A 14,004-nucleotide genomic window follows, 5' to 3' on the forward strand; every position below is an offset into this window, starting at 1 on the left:
ATGCCAATACCAAAACACGTCTTGGAAGGCCGCCGCCTGTCGGTGAACGAAGGATTCAGCAGTCTGGTCACTTCCTGGGTAAGCGTCTTTTGGTTTTGGCATGTTAACCCTACTAACGTTATTCGCCATTGCGTAGCTATTGCTTCGACCACGGGTGCGTTCAGTAACCTGCGGCAAATGTAAAATTTTAAAATCTATCAAGCGGTTTCTTACTGAACGATTTTCCCAATTTCCGGTATGACGTTGCGCTGCTCGATCGATTGAAAGCATTTCAACCTGCTGGGGGAGCCGGTTCATTTGTACCGTGACGTCACAACGCTAAGAAAAGTAATGGCGTCGAACTGATTGCGTGAGTACAGAAAAGCGTGCAGTAGCTCTTGACGTAACGCTGCAAACGATATGCAACGGTTCCGATACCGCTGCAGATCCGATTACTCTTACTGAACGCCGCCAAAATATAACTTGTAACTCTGAAGTATACTCTTAATGGTATTTAGTGTAATTACACCTTAGCTGCTTATTATTATATTATTATTATTATTATTATTATTATTATTATTACTATTACGTTGTTTCCACTTTAGCTACACTTTAATGGTGTCTGCTGAAAGAACATTTGGGAAAAAAGATGAGAATGGATCATGGACAGGAATGTTTGGAATGTTGGAAAGACAGGTAATCGGAGTCTTTTTCAGATATGTCACTTTTTACCTTTCTGAAATCCAAGTTTAGAAGAAGCTAGGAGTGATTAGCGCTAGTTACGTTAATAACATTAAAATAAAATTCACTACATGGTAAAACGTAATTTTATTTTATTAGTCTGTATCAAGACGTCGCGTCGCTTGAAAAGGGGCTGTGGCCCGAAAGCTCACCAAGGAAAATTTTAAAACCTTTTTTTTAATGAAATGACATTTTACCATGAAGTATCCGTCACGTAGTGAACTTTATTTTATAGTTCATTTTAACCATGGTAGACAATTTTAATTTATACGTTAATAACAAGTCGTAGCCCGTGGTAGCAGACAGTTTTTCGATTTAGTTCATACTCCCTTTAAAGGGAGTCCAATGCCACTGAACGAAATATATTCGAAACATTGTTTCATCCAAAAATGTATTAACTTAATTTCCCATAAATGTCATAATTTTTTTTCGTTTAGCAACTTGTTTTAAATCAATAAGAAATTATGGACACGTGTCCTTTACTTTCAAATATATAATAACAATAATATGAATATAATAATAATATAAATAATTTTTTCGCTGCTCAATTACGAAGGAAGCCGATATGGTGCTAGTTCCAATCGCCCTGTCCCAGGAAAGATTGGAAGTGGCGGAGATGTCCACCTCGATCTCAATAAGTAGCACCAACATGCTAGTGGGAGTGCCCAAACATCCGGATATAAGTTTCGCGTTCTTGGCAGCTACCGACCAAAAGGTAAGTCTTCTGTTCTGGTATAACCAGCTGCGGCGCCAGGCAAGTACAGGAGGAGGTGACCTACTTTAGTTTTTTTGGGCCCTTAGAAGGATTTGGTCTGCTCTTTATTCCTTAAAGCTAGAATAAGATGGTGATTCATACTCAAAATTTCAATTTATATGCTCCTGGTAACAATCATTTCCAGAGGTTATTGCTCCTCCAAATATTTTACTGGGAGAGACAACTAACGCCGCTACAGAATTTTGGTTGATTTAAATTGATGGATCTTAAAAATCATTTTGCGCGTAAAAATACGCCGCCATGTTAAGGTATAAAAGCGGGTATATAAGCCTATTATACCTCACAATGTAGAGGTACTGTCCCTAGAGCCTAGCGCCGCCGATAAAACGCACCCGTCGCCGATATTTTCTCTGGCACCGAACAGCCGCCGCCGAGTCATTTACTTTTCGGCGCGAAGGCCGTCGATAAATTGTTTTATTCAAAAACCATTTGATTTTTTTTAAATGTAATTTTGAAATAGCCCAATTGACGAGTTATATGTAAAAAGGTTTATTTAGCCAAAAATCACTCTAATCGTGGAAATCATAATAATAATCAGTTAGGTTAATACCCAAGGCACCACCGAAGTCTTTTAAAGCCTTTAAATTAGGTGGCTGGGTTAAAATCATCTCCTCAACTTCTTTATATTGGATTAAATATTACTTTTCTATCAAAATTATTTAAATATATAACGAATTTTATCTTATTTACAGCAATTTATAACTTAAACTGCATCTAATTAAAAAGTAAATGCTGAGCTTTTTTAGCTTTCTAAAAACTCCAGACGCTGAGACTCGCGATCCCAATGTTTAAGTGACGTTGCACCCCTGCCACTTCTAAAACGTTCCTTTGGTTTAGTCTCATCCTATCAATAATTCGACAAGTTTACAAAATACAATTTTCACGACCATTTTTGAATAGAGTTATACTTCTGATAACTATCGTATATATTTTTAGGTTGCCCTTGGAGTGGGTTTGTGTTTCTTGTTGATTTGTTTAGTTGGAAAGTTGGTAAGCGTCGGTCTTAGCGAGTGGGACGTTGGAGTGAAAATATGGACTATCTGCGTCATATTTTTTCAAAAAGGTAGTTCGTCTTACACTCTTTATAAATACATTATCATTTATTCAAACAAGCATATGCAACATAATGTTTCCATAGATAAAAAGATACATTGTTTCACACGGAACATAAAATAAAAACGATAAATTCTTCTACTTCTTGCGCTATTGAGAAGGTTACCACGAAAACGAAATCACGTGAGCAAGAGGCACGACCTTAACTATATATTGTTAAAGTTAGAAGTGTGCTATTAATTGCACGCGTTTTCAATACCCGGTTCTCTAACTTCCGTTTCCCATCCGGAAAGTTGATGATGCGATTTTCGTCACCGAGTTTAAAGTGACATAAATTACGTAATATCCCGTGAAAAATGTTTCTGAAATAAAATGCTTTTATGGCATACTTGTGAGAAATTATGTTACATTTGATACAAGGATACACTGTTTTACAATATTAATCCGTTTTGGGGGAAAGTAAGTTTATTGAAATTAAAACATTTGGTAATTATTGATTTTGTATTTATTAAAATCCGCCGAAAAATTATCCGAAAATCCGATAAATTCTGGAAACAAATCCACTAAACCAAAAGAAAAATTCACAAATGCATAAAATCCAACAGAAGAATGTACAAATCCTCAAATTCTCGAAATAAATCCATCAACTTTGACAAATGTCCGCCCCCTCAATTTCGTCCGAGAACCCTCCAGGCAAATATAAAATTTTAGACTAACAAAACGATTTAAAAATATTTAATTATCAAATGTTTACAAATAAACACGATCATAATTAGGTCAAATTCTTAAGGCAAAGATTTCGGAGTTTCTAAAGTATTACGGTAGGCGTCTAACATAGAACACAGTTAAAATTCGTGGAGAGGTAGAAAAGTTCATAATAAAAAGGGGGCAAAAAAGCTAAATAATAACCAATTTAAAGTAATAATAAAACTTACGAAATACTCGACTATTGAAATAAAACGCGAAACTCAGACCAAATTGACTCAACCTCTCGGGGTAATTCCCAACGCGTATCGTATTGGGTTGGGATAACAAGTACGGTCTAGAAAATATTCCTAGCCGTTGCTCAAAGATATTAATTCAACAAGGCGGGGGAAGATGGCGACGAAATGCCAGTCGTTGCCTTTCGTGGCGTGAATTAAATATGAGAGGGGGGAGATTCAAATTCAGAATGGAAACCCTTTTGTCTATAATTAATCACAAAATCTTTATTTAACACACAATATAAAACACTATGCACAAAATAAACAAAATGGAGGAAATTATTAATTGTCTTTTCTTGATATCGAGGGGAACAGTTCTACTTGACTCTCGTGATGGTTAGGCCATAACGACTACTGTTTCTCTACAAACACTATAAGCGGGGAAAATTAAATATATCAATGATACACTCTTTGACCATACTCATTAAAATTATTTCTCACGATTTTCCATGGGATCAGTCCCTGCGTTCGGGAACTTTGGCATTCTAGTTCGAAATAAGCGGGGGCAAAACAAATAATACACTGAACACTATTTTCTACAATTAAAAACACTGCAATTAAACTAGCGACAATTAATCCTGAATGCAAAGTAACACTCCAAATGATAATAACAAACATACGAAATGGAATGAGCTCTCAATCTCAAAGGGACCTATTTTTAAGCTGTCTTCTGACAATAACGAGGGCTTTTTTCTTTATGTTTTACTGGTTATTTGAAATTTTGACCCTGGGTACTCTACAAGGGGGAAAATTTCTACTCATCACTGGATTTTTCTTCATGGTTTGCGGGTGGGCTTAAAAGGATCTCGGGGTTACTTTTAGTTTCGTTTCAAAGCGGAAACCCGTGACGCACCCTGGTCTCTAACATTGAGTACAAGCGGGGGAGATCGCTGAAGCTGGTAGTATCTAACGCTGTAGAGAGAGACGTGGTCTAGACCTTGCAGGATTGGTTAAATCACGCTTTTGTTGGAGTCTGGTGTTAGGTCGGAGGCCCGTGAACATGAAAATGGTTTCATGGGATCGCTGTGAGCTGAGGGAATGTTCCTGGTTTTGTCTTTTGTCCAGCGCATTCCTCGGGAACGTTTTGGGAAATATCTGGACTTGGGAAGGGCGGGGGAATGTATTACACCATGGTCAAATGACAGAGAAAAAAACCCTTTCATTAGCGAGGGATTTAATTTTACCATTGCTGAAGGCAGGGCTTTAGTTTATAATTTATTTTAATTAACTTAATTTTATATTTTATAGCGAGGGTAGATCAAATTCTATTATCTGTATAAACTATACTTCATTCGTATGTAGCATTCAAAAGTTATTTAAGTTTTAATTTAACGTTAATTTTAATTACTATTTAACAAATGGGATTGTTTTTATTTACGAGATATTCCAATTCTAAGTCTTTTGATATATTGAATTTTAAGTATACTTAAGAATAACTATCAATAAATAGCCAAACAAGTACTTTATATACACACAACAAAATGGTCAAGACCAGTTCGTTTGTACTCCTCCGGGGCTTATTAAATATTGGTCAAGAGTGCAGGTGGAAATGTAATATCAAAAGTAAATAACATACAATATGTAGGTAAGCGGGGGAAGGTGAACCTGAAGTGTTAAATAGATCTTTCAGTCAAAAACAAATAAAAATGGAATTAAAATAGCCATAATTTTCAATTACATGTGAGTTCGCACATGAAGTTTTTCCAATAACCTTCAAGGCGTTTTTGTAATGAAATTGCCAAATATAAAAGTAAATAAAAAGACAAATTTCAGGAGCTACCATATTCCCTCGTTCCAATTCCGGGAGAATTTTGTTGATGGGTTGGATCCTGTCGACGTTCGTCTTGATTACTGCCCTCAGCACCGCCTTGACGTCATTGCTGTCAGTGGCTGGAAAACCGGATTACGTCAAGTCCATCGATGATTTGCCACGATTTTCCAAAACCAAAGTGATCTTGCCCGAGGGTTCATCAACCACCAAATACGTCGAGGTATTTCAGTCTCGTCGTGTTTTGCAATAAAAGGGGGACATGGCTCTCGAAGGTTAACGAGATCCCGAATAGATCTATCGTAGAGGCAGCGTAAAATATTTTATTTTATTTTATCACTCGACAAGAACATGGCCTGCGGTTTAGAATTTTAACAAGATCAAAACGACTGGTAGCTCAAAATATTTGTGAACTGTATAACTTTAAATAACATTGATTAAGGTATTACATATTCCAATTTTGACTTATAAGTTACTGCTGTTCAATCAAAGTTCGGTGCTAAGACTTGGTCAGACCATAGACGAATTACTGAAGGACACTTTTCATTCCCCGCTTACGTTCCGTAACAACTAGAGATGGGATTAATTCGTGATTCTCTCATAAGAGCGCGCTGGCTTCGACTTCAGGGGCAAATAATACGTCACGTGACCACCGAATCTCCACGTGTATTTAAAACAAGCCAGCGTGCGATTTAGTAAAGGTCTATTCGTGATTTAACAAGCGGTAAGTATTTAAAAAAACACTTTATTCAATGTTTGAATATTTCTCGAGATAGCAGACAGTATTTTATTGAGCGTAGCTCCCTTAGCAACGACTGCTATGGGGAAAAAATGCTGGTCCTGTGATTGTCCGAAGCCGTCAAAATAACCTATGCAAAGCGCGTAAAAGGCGAGAGAGTATAAACCGCCCGAAGCCTGGCGCCCGGTGAACACCCGGTGAACCTGGAAGCGCGTGCCAAAGGGGACCGCGTGTATAATGGGAGAGAGTAGGGAGAGAGAGAAGCCAGATAGCGCGCGTATAGAGGGAACCTGGCAGCGCAGCGCGCGTAAAAGGCGAGAGAGTAGAAACCGTCCGAAGCCTGGGTCTAATAGTATCGCTAGATAGCATGTGTGTAAGGCGACTTTCGATAGAGAACCTGGCAGTGCACGTAAAGTGTGTGTAAGAGGGGAGGGGATTGAAAGGCATTTTTATGCATTGCGGGAGTTAGGGAGATGAGAAGAATGAAAGGCGGTTTTTTATGCATTTTTTTATTTAATTCTGTCCAAAATGAAATTCATGGTTTCCACAACTTCAATTTCAATTACTCTACTGCCTAATTTTACAACTATTTCCCCAGACATTAAAGTAACTGGAATGAAATTGGCCATTTCGTTGAATTCATCGTCGCTGTCGAACGCTGGGTCCTCCAAAAGGTTTCTCCTTTGGAAATAATGAATTATTATTATTATTTGGCGATGTATAAAATATGTTTGCTCAATTTAATAACTATTTCTTGTATGCTCTTATTTCACGTCTCGCTCGCTCCGCTCAAGTCTGTGTCAAAAATACCCTTTGGGGTTTTGTGACGTCCTAGTTTATAATAGTTCCGAAATTCGCCAATAGAGGGCAAGAGTGTTTCGCGAGTGATCACTTCTATGGCCCCTGAAAAGTCCGTTTTTACCCCCCGAACACGTGTCTTCCCCCAGTGAGATAAATCTGCCAGGATACAGAAGTCAAACTTTGGAGGTAGCGTGGTAGAAGGCAGCCCGAGAAGTGTCCTTCAGTAGTTCGTCCATGGTCAGACGTCTCCAAAACGATTAAAAAAATGCCTCACGTGGCTTGTTGCATACTGACCTAGTTCCTCTTTTAACATTTTTGCCATTTGGAGTCTCTATCAGTTGCCAGTCACGTCCTACTTTCATTGATTCGAGGAACTTAGTTCTACTTTTTTTGTAATATTACATTAATTATTTGTTTAAATATTGAATATTAAAAAATATTAAATCAGTGGCCCTCCAAATTCAAAATGAAACAAACCAATTAGCAAACATAAAGTTTAAATTAAAGGATATTTTTTTTATATAATTTGAGCGAAAGTGGAGTACCCGACGACGCAATACAATGTTTGGACAAAAGTACAGTTAGACTCGTTTTAGGGTTACTATTCCATTTTTATTGGCAACGTTAATACTGTAAAACAGTCTAACTATTGTTCATGAATGCATTTCGTCCTCTTGAATGCACTCCTACGTCGTATTTTCTAACCCCCCAATAACATCCTGGCTCCGCCACTGTTTTAAAAGTTACAGTGTTAAAATTATTTTAAATATATCTTACTTTACCGTTGGTTCAAAAAATATATTAATACTTAATATTTCAGAAATCACCGGATCCAATTATGAAATACATTTGGAGAAGTTATTTAGCGGGTGACAGCTTGATAGTGCATCCGGATATGTTTAACAAAGATTTTATCCTGGACAATGTCGCCAACGGCGAGTACGTTATCATGAAAAACCTCGACGAGTTGAAGTCCATTCTCAGGGATCTGTCGAGGAGAAGTGCCCACAAGGACTGCACCAATTTCGAACTGTCGGAACCTATTCGCTTCATGACTTTAACTCTGGCGTTTCGTAAAGGACTTCCATCCAACTTTACTAAGAAAGTTAATGAAATGTGAGAAGTTTTAAATTATTTTCATGTAAAATATATCTCTCATACTCCGGCCGTACAGTGACATTCCCCTTTCATAGTCCAAGAAGGATTATGGCAGTACTTTTGCTACACAATAAGAGGAGGTGGGTTCGAAGTCAATGAAATTACGCGAAAAGGCAAAACAGTTCATACTAAAAAGGTGGCAAAAATGTTAAACACTAACAAATTTCAAGTAATGAGAAATCTAACGAAATACTCGGACCAAAAGGTCTTCGAGAAGAAATTTAAAACGTGAAAGTCGGACCTAAAGGTCTTTGAGAAGAAATTTAAAACTCGAAAGTCGTACCTAAAGGTCTTCGAGAAGAAATTTAAAACTCAAAGTCGGACCAATATCTTTAGATCTTCGAGTCAGCTTGTGGCACTGGGTGAAAACTCGGAACTACTCCTTCCGCGTGGAGTATGAAAGTTCTCTCCCCAATGGTTAAAAGGGTTTTTCCACGAGCTCTTCGGTTTCCCATTTCCATCAAATTATGTTGAGGCCAACGGTAATAGTGAGTGTAGGGAGCTGTTGGCTCGCGCGGCCTGAGGGGACTGCCACCACCCTCCTATGCGGCAATAAAAGCTCGCTTGCTGACTTGAGCCCCAGGTGGTGCCTTGGGTATTAGCGTTGCTGACGATTCTCATACCAATGGACGTGGTTTCCAGTCAAGAAATTTTCTAGCCTAAACTCGATAACGATTTTACGTTAAGCCTTGTCTAAAGCTACGTAAACCTGTAAGCGGAAGGAAACGGTATAAATCGGTTTAAAACAATTTAGCCTGGTTCACACAACTCCTTCGAAACGTTTGGAATTCATTTGAATCTATAACAAGGCAAAGTGTGAACGTGACTTGAAATGTCTCGAATAGAAGTTGACAAGAGGTGTGCAAATACCAATTTTTGGGGATCGAATCGAATATCAATTTTTTTTAACCATATCAAATCGAACAGTCAAACAAACAAAAAAAATTGGGTCAATTAACCGATAAAATACCAAATAGTATTTCGAACACCAAACAAGGTGACGTATTTGCTTTTCAAATTTCGTTTAAAAAACCAAATAGTTTTCAAACTATTCCAAGTACCAAATATTTTCAACCCCCTTTTTCGAATATTCGACTATTTTATCAGGAAAATCGAATGTTCGCGAAGCGTGGTGCAAATGAAACCTTAGATATTTCAAGTGAACTTCCTAGTACTACACTCTAAGAAATTACCGTACATTTCAGTGATTTGACCGTTAAAAAAAAGTCAAATTGATCATTAAAATTCAATGAGATTTATGTAAAGAGTGTGAAACTAACAGTAGTTTAAAAGTTTATTTAACGGTGACATGACAGTTCATTGAACGTGGAATTTTCAGTAAAAATAACGGTTAATATTATATTTGTGGTATACCCAATTTAACATTCAGCGGTAAATTGTAATGTAGTCAAACCGTAAATTTTACATTTCTGAAACCAACATTTTGCAATCAACGTGTAAAATGAAATGTATAGAAATATTTAATTTCCTATTTGTATAGCACCTGTTGAAGTAGCACCGATGATTTCTATATCGTCAAACCTTTTTCTTTTTTATTAAGGGATCTAGTATTACCAAACGTTATTGTGGCTACACGCCAATTATGTTTACACTGTATTTCGCCTCTCGTTTTTTGTCATCATTGTAATTTAGCCTGACGAAGGCGCTAGTTTTGGCGCCGAAACGGCCGTAGCATAGTTCAATAAAATGAACGTTTTTATTGTACAAACAGTGGTGATTTTGTTTTTATCTATTATAACATGTACAAGACAGTCCGTCTAGATAGTTAGCACAGCATTTCCAATCAAACCATAAATTTCACATTTATAATGCGTTCAATTTCCAATCAAACCGTATATTTCACATTCGTAATGCATTCAATTTCCAATCATTCCGTAGATTTCATATTCATAATGCTTTCAAATTCCAATCAAACAGTAGATTTCACATTCGTAATGCATTCAATTTATAATCAAACCGCTTAAATAAATCTATGAATCCCTGAATTTGGTTTTTACGAAACAATTTTCAATCAAACAGCAGTTGTGGATTAGTTTCCACCTTGACCCATAAGTTTGGGATAATAATTACCTCCCTTACCTTGATATGTCAGCGTTTCGAGTCAGTAAGCTCTCTTCACTAATTGAACCGTTAATAAAGTATTTACGGTAAAGTTGATTTTAAAATCTTTTATAGAAAGTGGGATTTACTGTAGTTCCAATTGCTTTACATGATTATATCAACTGCAATAATACTTCTCTGTTACATATTTCAAATATTAAGCTTATTCTCTAAATTGCTTAGTACCTAACAAATAAAACCAGCAGGTCAACTATAAAATCGTTTAATTTATTAATATTACATTTCAAAAAAGAAATGGGAACCAAGACTGTTGGCAGAAGCAAATAGCCACCTCAAATGCATTGTGTACCGCTCAAAGTTCGCCCGCGAGCTAAACGCTTATTTAACCTGATCTCATTATCCTGTGTAAATTTGCCTGTATATTATACTCCGCGGCCGCGGAGTATATTTAGAGCTCATCTTTTCCCCCCATTTCCACCTTTGCTGCGCGTATATTGGCAATTTACCGGTTTGGTCGTGGAAGACGTCAACTCAGCTTGAGTGACTTTTAGGCCTTTTTTGGGTCGCGCTGTAACCTCAACCACTTCTCGTATTTTAATTCTGTGAACGGATTTAAAATCAGCGTGTTTCACTTCATAGGCCCGTCTTTTCACGATTTATAATTTAATCAATAACGCCGATAAATTATAAGTTTATGAAGCCAGGAAATTACGGTTTCGAGGCATCCATTTTCCCTTTTAAGTTTCAGATTGGCATGCGCGACAGGAACGGGTGGAAGTCGAAAAAAAGTTGCCAACTTGCCGACACTTCTTCGTTTTGACGGCGGTTTTAATGCCGCGTGCCCGGCTGCCCGCGTTAAATGTTAATTTTCATATTCTAAAGCTTGTTTTCCACTGGCGCGCGCTAGGACGCGTTTCTAATGGCGTTTTTCTTTGGGTTGCTCCGAAACCGCTCCAATTCCCTTTCGGATCAAAAAATATTGACGTGTGACGTCATCGATCCTTAAGAGAGCGGACGAGAGTACTTTTCCAATGATAAACGTAACTTTTTTCGAATCAGTATTTTTGGCGCGCTTTTCCCAATTTTCTCCAAATTTCTTGTATAGAATTCAGACGCGTTTTATTAGGCCTAGAACGCTGTAATAATGAGTCAAAAGGTGATTTTTAAAGCATTTCTAGTTAATGGAAATGGCGAAAAAATAAAACATCCAAATGGATCATACTTTTGTAACGTTTTAATGAATGGTAAGTTTTTATTGTGTATTCAAAAATGATTGTTATTGGTTGTAATGTAAGTAAAATTATTTTAAGGTGAGCCTTCAGTGGTGGCGTTAAAAGAGGAATTCCTTATTAACTCCGGGATCCTAATACCTATTCAACCTCAGGCTCTTGTCGCTAAGCCACTAATGTCAGAAAAACCAGAAATGGTAACCCAGGCTGCAGCTATCAACTTAAATGAAATAGATGGAAACAAAGATTTTTTAATGGCTCATAATCAGGATTCTCATAAATCTGACACATCAACACATGTTGCGACTGATGGTTTTAATGAAGATTATGCTACTTCGAATGAAAAAGGTAATATTATTGAGATAAAGTTGAAAACCAAGTTTTAATACAAAACAAATTATTGCTGGTTTTCTTTAATTAGAACTGGAGTGGGGAAACCTGATACAAAGCTTATGTTTGACAAATATGAACAACAAGTTGGTCCAAAGAAGCCATTCAAAAAAAGGCTATGTGGTCCCAAATAGCAGAGGACATTTTTGCAATCTTGGGTGAGAAAAGAAGCGGAAAACAGTGTGAAACTCGCTACAAGACTGTATTGAAACGCAAAAAAGAGACCACTTCAAACAATAGAACCTCTGGTTCAACAAGAAAGGATGTTGAGTACGAAGATGAAATAAACAGAATTTCAGCTATAGATGACAGTGTCCAGCCAGAAGTTATGCGTGGTGTTAACGAAGTGGTTATTTGTGATAAACGGCCTGTTGAAAATGAAAAAAAAGAGTGGCAAAAGGAAGAGAAGTGATGAAAATCAAAATGAATCTATTCATAACACTTTACTAAAGATCCAAGAGGCTAAAGAAGAAGGACGTGAAAGAAGACATAAGGAAAGAATGGAGCTTTTGGAACGGTTTCTTTCAGTTAGAGAAAAATGACAATTATAATAGGGAATAGAGTTTTTTGTGTAAATAGGGGTTATAGAAATAAACCACATATATGGTAATTTTTGAGCAAAGTAAAACTTAAAATATAATATATTCATATATATTGTTTAAAAAATATACAGTTTCGGAGTTTTAAAAAGTATTGTAGTTATAAAGTTAAACTTTAATGTATTAAAGTAAGTTCGCTTACATGACGTTGTTACAGATTCACTGAAAAAAATCTATCACATAGTTCATTTCTTTTTAATTCACCAAGCCTCCTCAATGCTTGTGCGCGTGCATTCCCTATATTTTCCTGTCGTGCTTCGTCATTGGTCTCATCGGGTGACAAAAAATCTTCCAAATCTTCATCCCAGATATCGTTTGAGTCAATACACAAATTATGCAATACACAGCACGATAAAATAAATTTTGACATTTTATCAACATGGTGAAAGTCAAGCCTGATTAATTGTCGAAATCTTTGTTTCAGTATTCCAAAGGTGTTTTCTATTAGAACACGTACCCCGCAAAAGATTTTGTTGTATTTTGTTTGCTTCTCAGTTAAATTTCCATAGTAGCGAAAAGGAGTTAAAAGCCACTCTCGTAGTGGGTATGCAGCATCACCAAGAATATGGTAATTTTGTCCACAAATATTAGGCAAATCATTATTGATAAAAGAGAGACTTAAAACGCGAGAGTCGTGTATCTTACTAGGCACCCCTGTAAAATCATCTAAGAACTTGCGGTTGGAATCACAGATTTCTTGCATAGTTAAAGAAGGATTATCATGCATATGTTGATCTTATTTTATGCGCTGGTGTACGTATTTCAATAAACTTACCATCAATACACCCAAGCACTCATGGAAAACCCGAACCCTATTGTACAAGGGCAGAAATTAAAAACTTCTCTATACATTCAAGTAGTGAAATCTTACATTAACTTGTTCAAAATCAGATGCCACTTCCTCTTTTTCTTCCTGAGTAGAGGGAAACTTTATGTGTTTTGACGCGCAAGCCACAAGAAAATTCATAACCCTATCGAGCTGCCTTTGAAAACAACCTTTACTAATTCCAAATCTGTTTGAAACATCTCGGATAACACATTTGTTTCCAGCAAACCTAAATCAACAATTTAATTACATTTCTGAAACAATGTAGACCCAATAAATTCAGTATGTAATTATCTACCACAAAAAAGACAAAATGTGATTTTCGGCAGAAATAGCACTACGGCCACCATGTCCTTCAATGTTTGGAAAGAACTTGGAAGCTTCAAATTCCGCGACGAGGGAATAGCACATTTCACGGGTTAATCGAAAATTATCCCTAAACTATAATTTTATCTTATTAGTCTACAGTCTAGTAGAGGTAGTAAGAAATTTATGTACTTCTTCATTTGAAAATCGATGTACTACATTTTCAATAAATCCCTCAATTTTCGGATGTTCTGGTTTATCCTTAAAAATAATATGTTCCAAAAAATCTTCCTCCTCTGAACTTTATGATGAAGATTCTAATAATAAAAAAGTTGTTTGTAAATCTTCTTCCCTGACCGCCGCCATTTTCCACAAAACTTGCTCCGTATCCGTTGATCCGTCACTTATCTCGGATCAACAGAGAGCAAGAAATCAACCACTCTCTCGCGGAGCAACGTCCCAATGGGAAACGCAAATCTCTGCGGGATCTGCTCTCGAAAGCCCAATGGGACACGCAAGGACTTTCGGATCACTCCGGGAGCAGAGAGAGGAGCCCAAAGAAAAACGCCATCAGT

General features: G+C 36.9%; 1 protein-coding gene across 1 annotated transcript; it reads left to right on the top strand.

Annotated features, from left to right (window-relative positions):
• Positions 1-7,959, top strand: LOC149943228 (glutamate receptor 2-like). The gene is made up of 6 exons (XM_090179595.1): positions 1-179; positions 585-675; positions 1,277-1,435; positions 2,432-2,558; positions 5,305-5,522; positions 7,660-7,959. The coding sequence occupies exons 1-6, from the start codon at positions 1-3 to the stop codon at positions 7,957-7,959; spliced, it is 1,074 nt and encodes a 357-aa protein (XP_090035721.1).
• Positions 7,960-14,004: the final 6,045 nt, after the last annotated feature.

The sequence above is a fragment of the Leiobunum rupestre genome, chromosome 6 (genome assembly GCF_980474605.1).
Source record: "Leiobunum rupestre chromosome 6, qqLeiRupe1.1.hap1, whole genome shotgun sequence".
NCBI classification, from domain to species: Eukaryota; Metazoa; Arthropoda; class Arachnida; order Opiliones; family Sclerosomatidae; genus Leiobunum; species Leiobunum rupestre.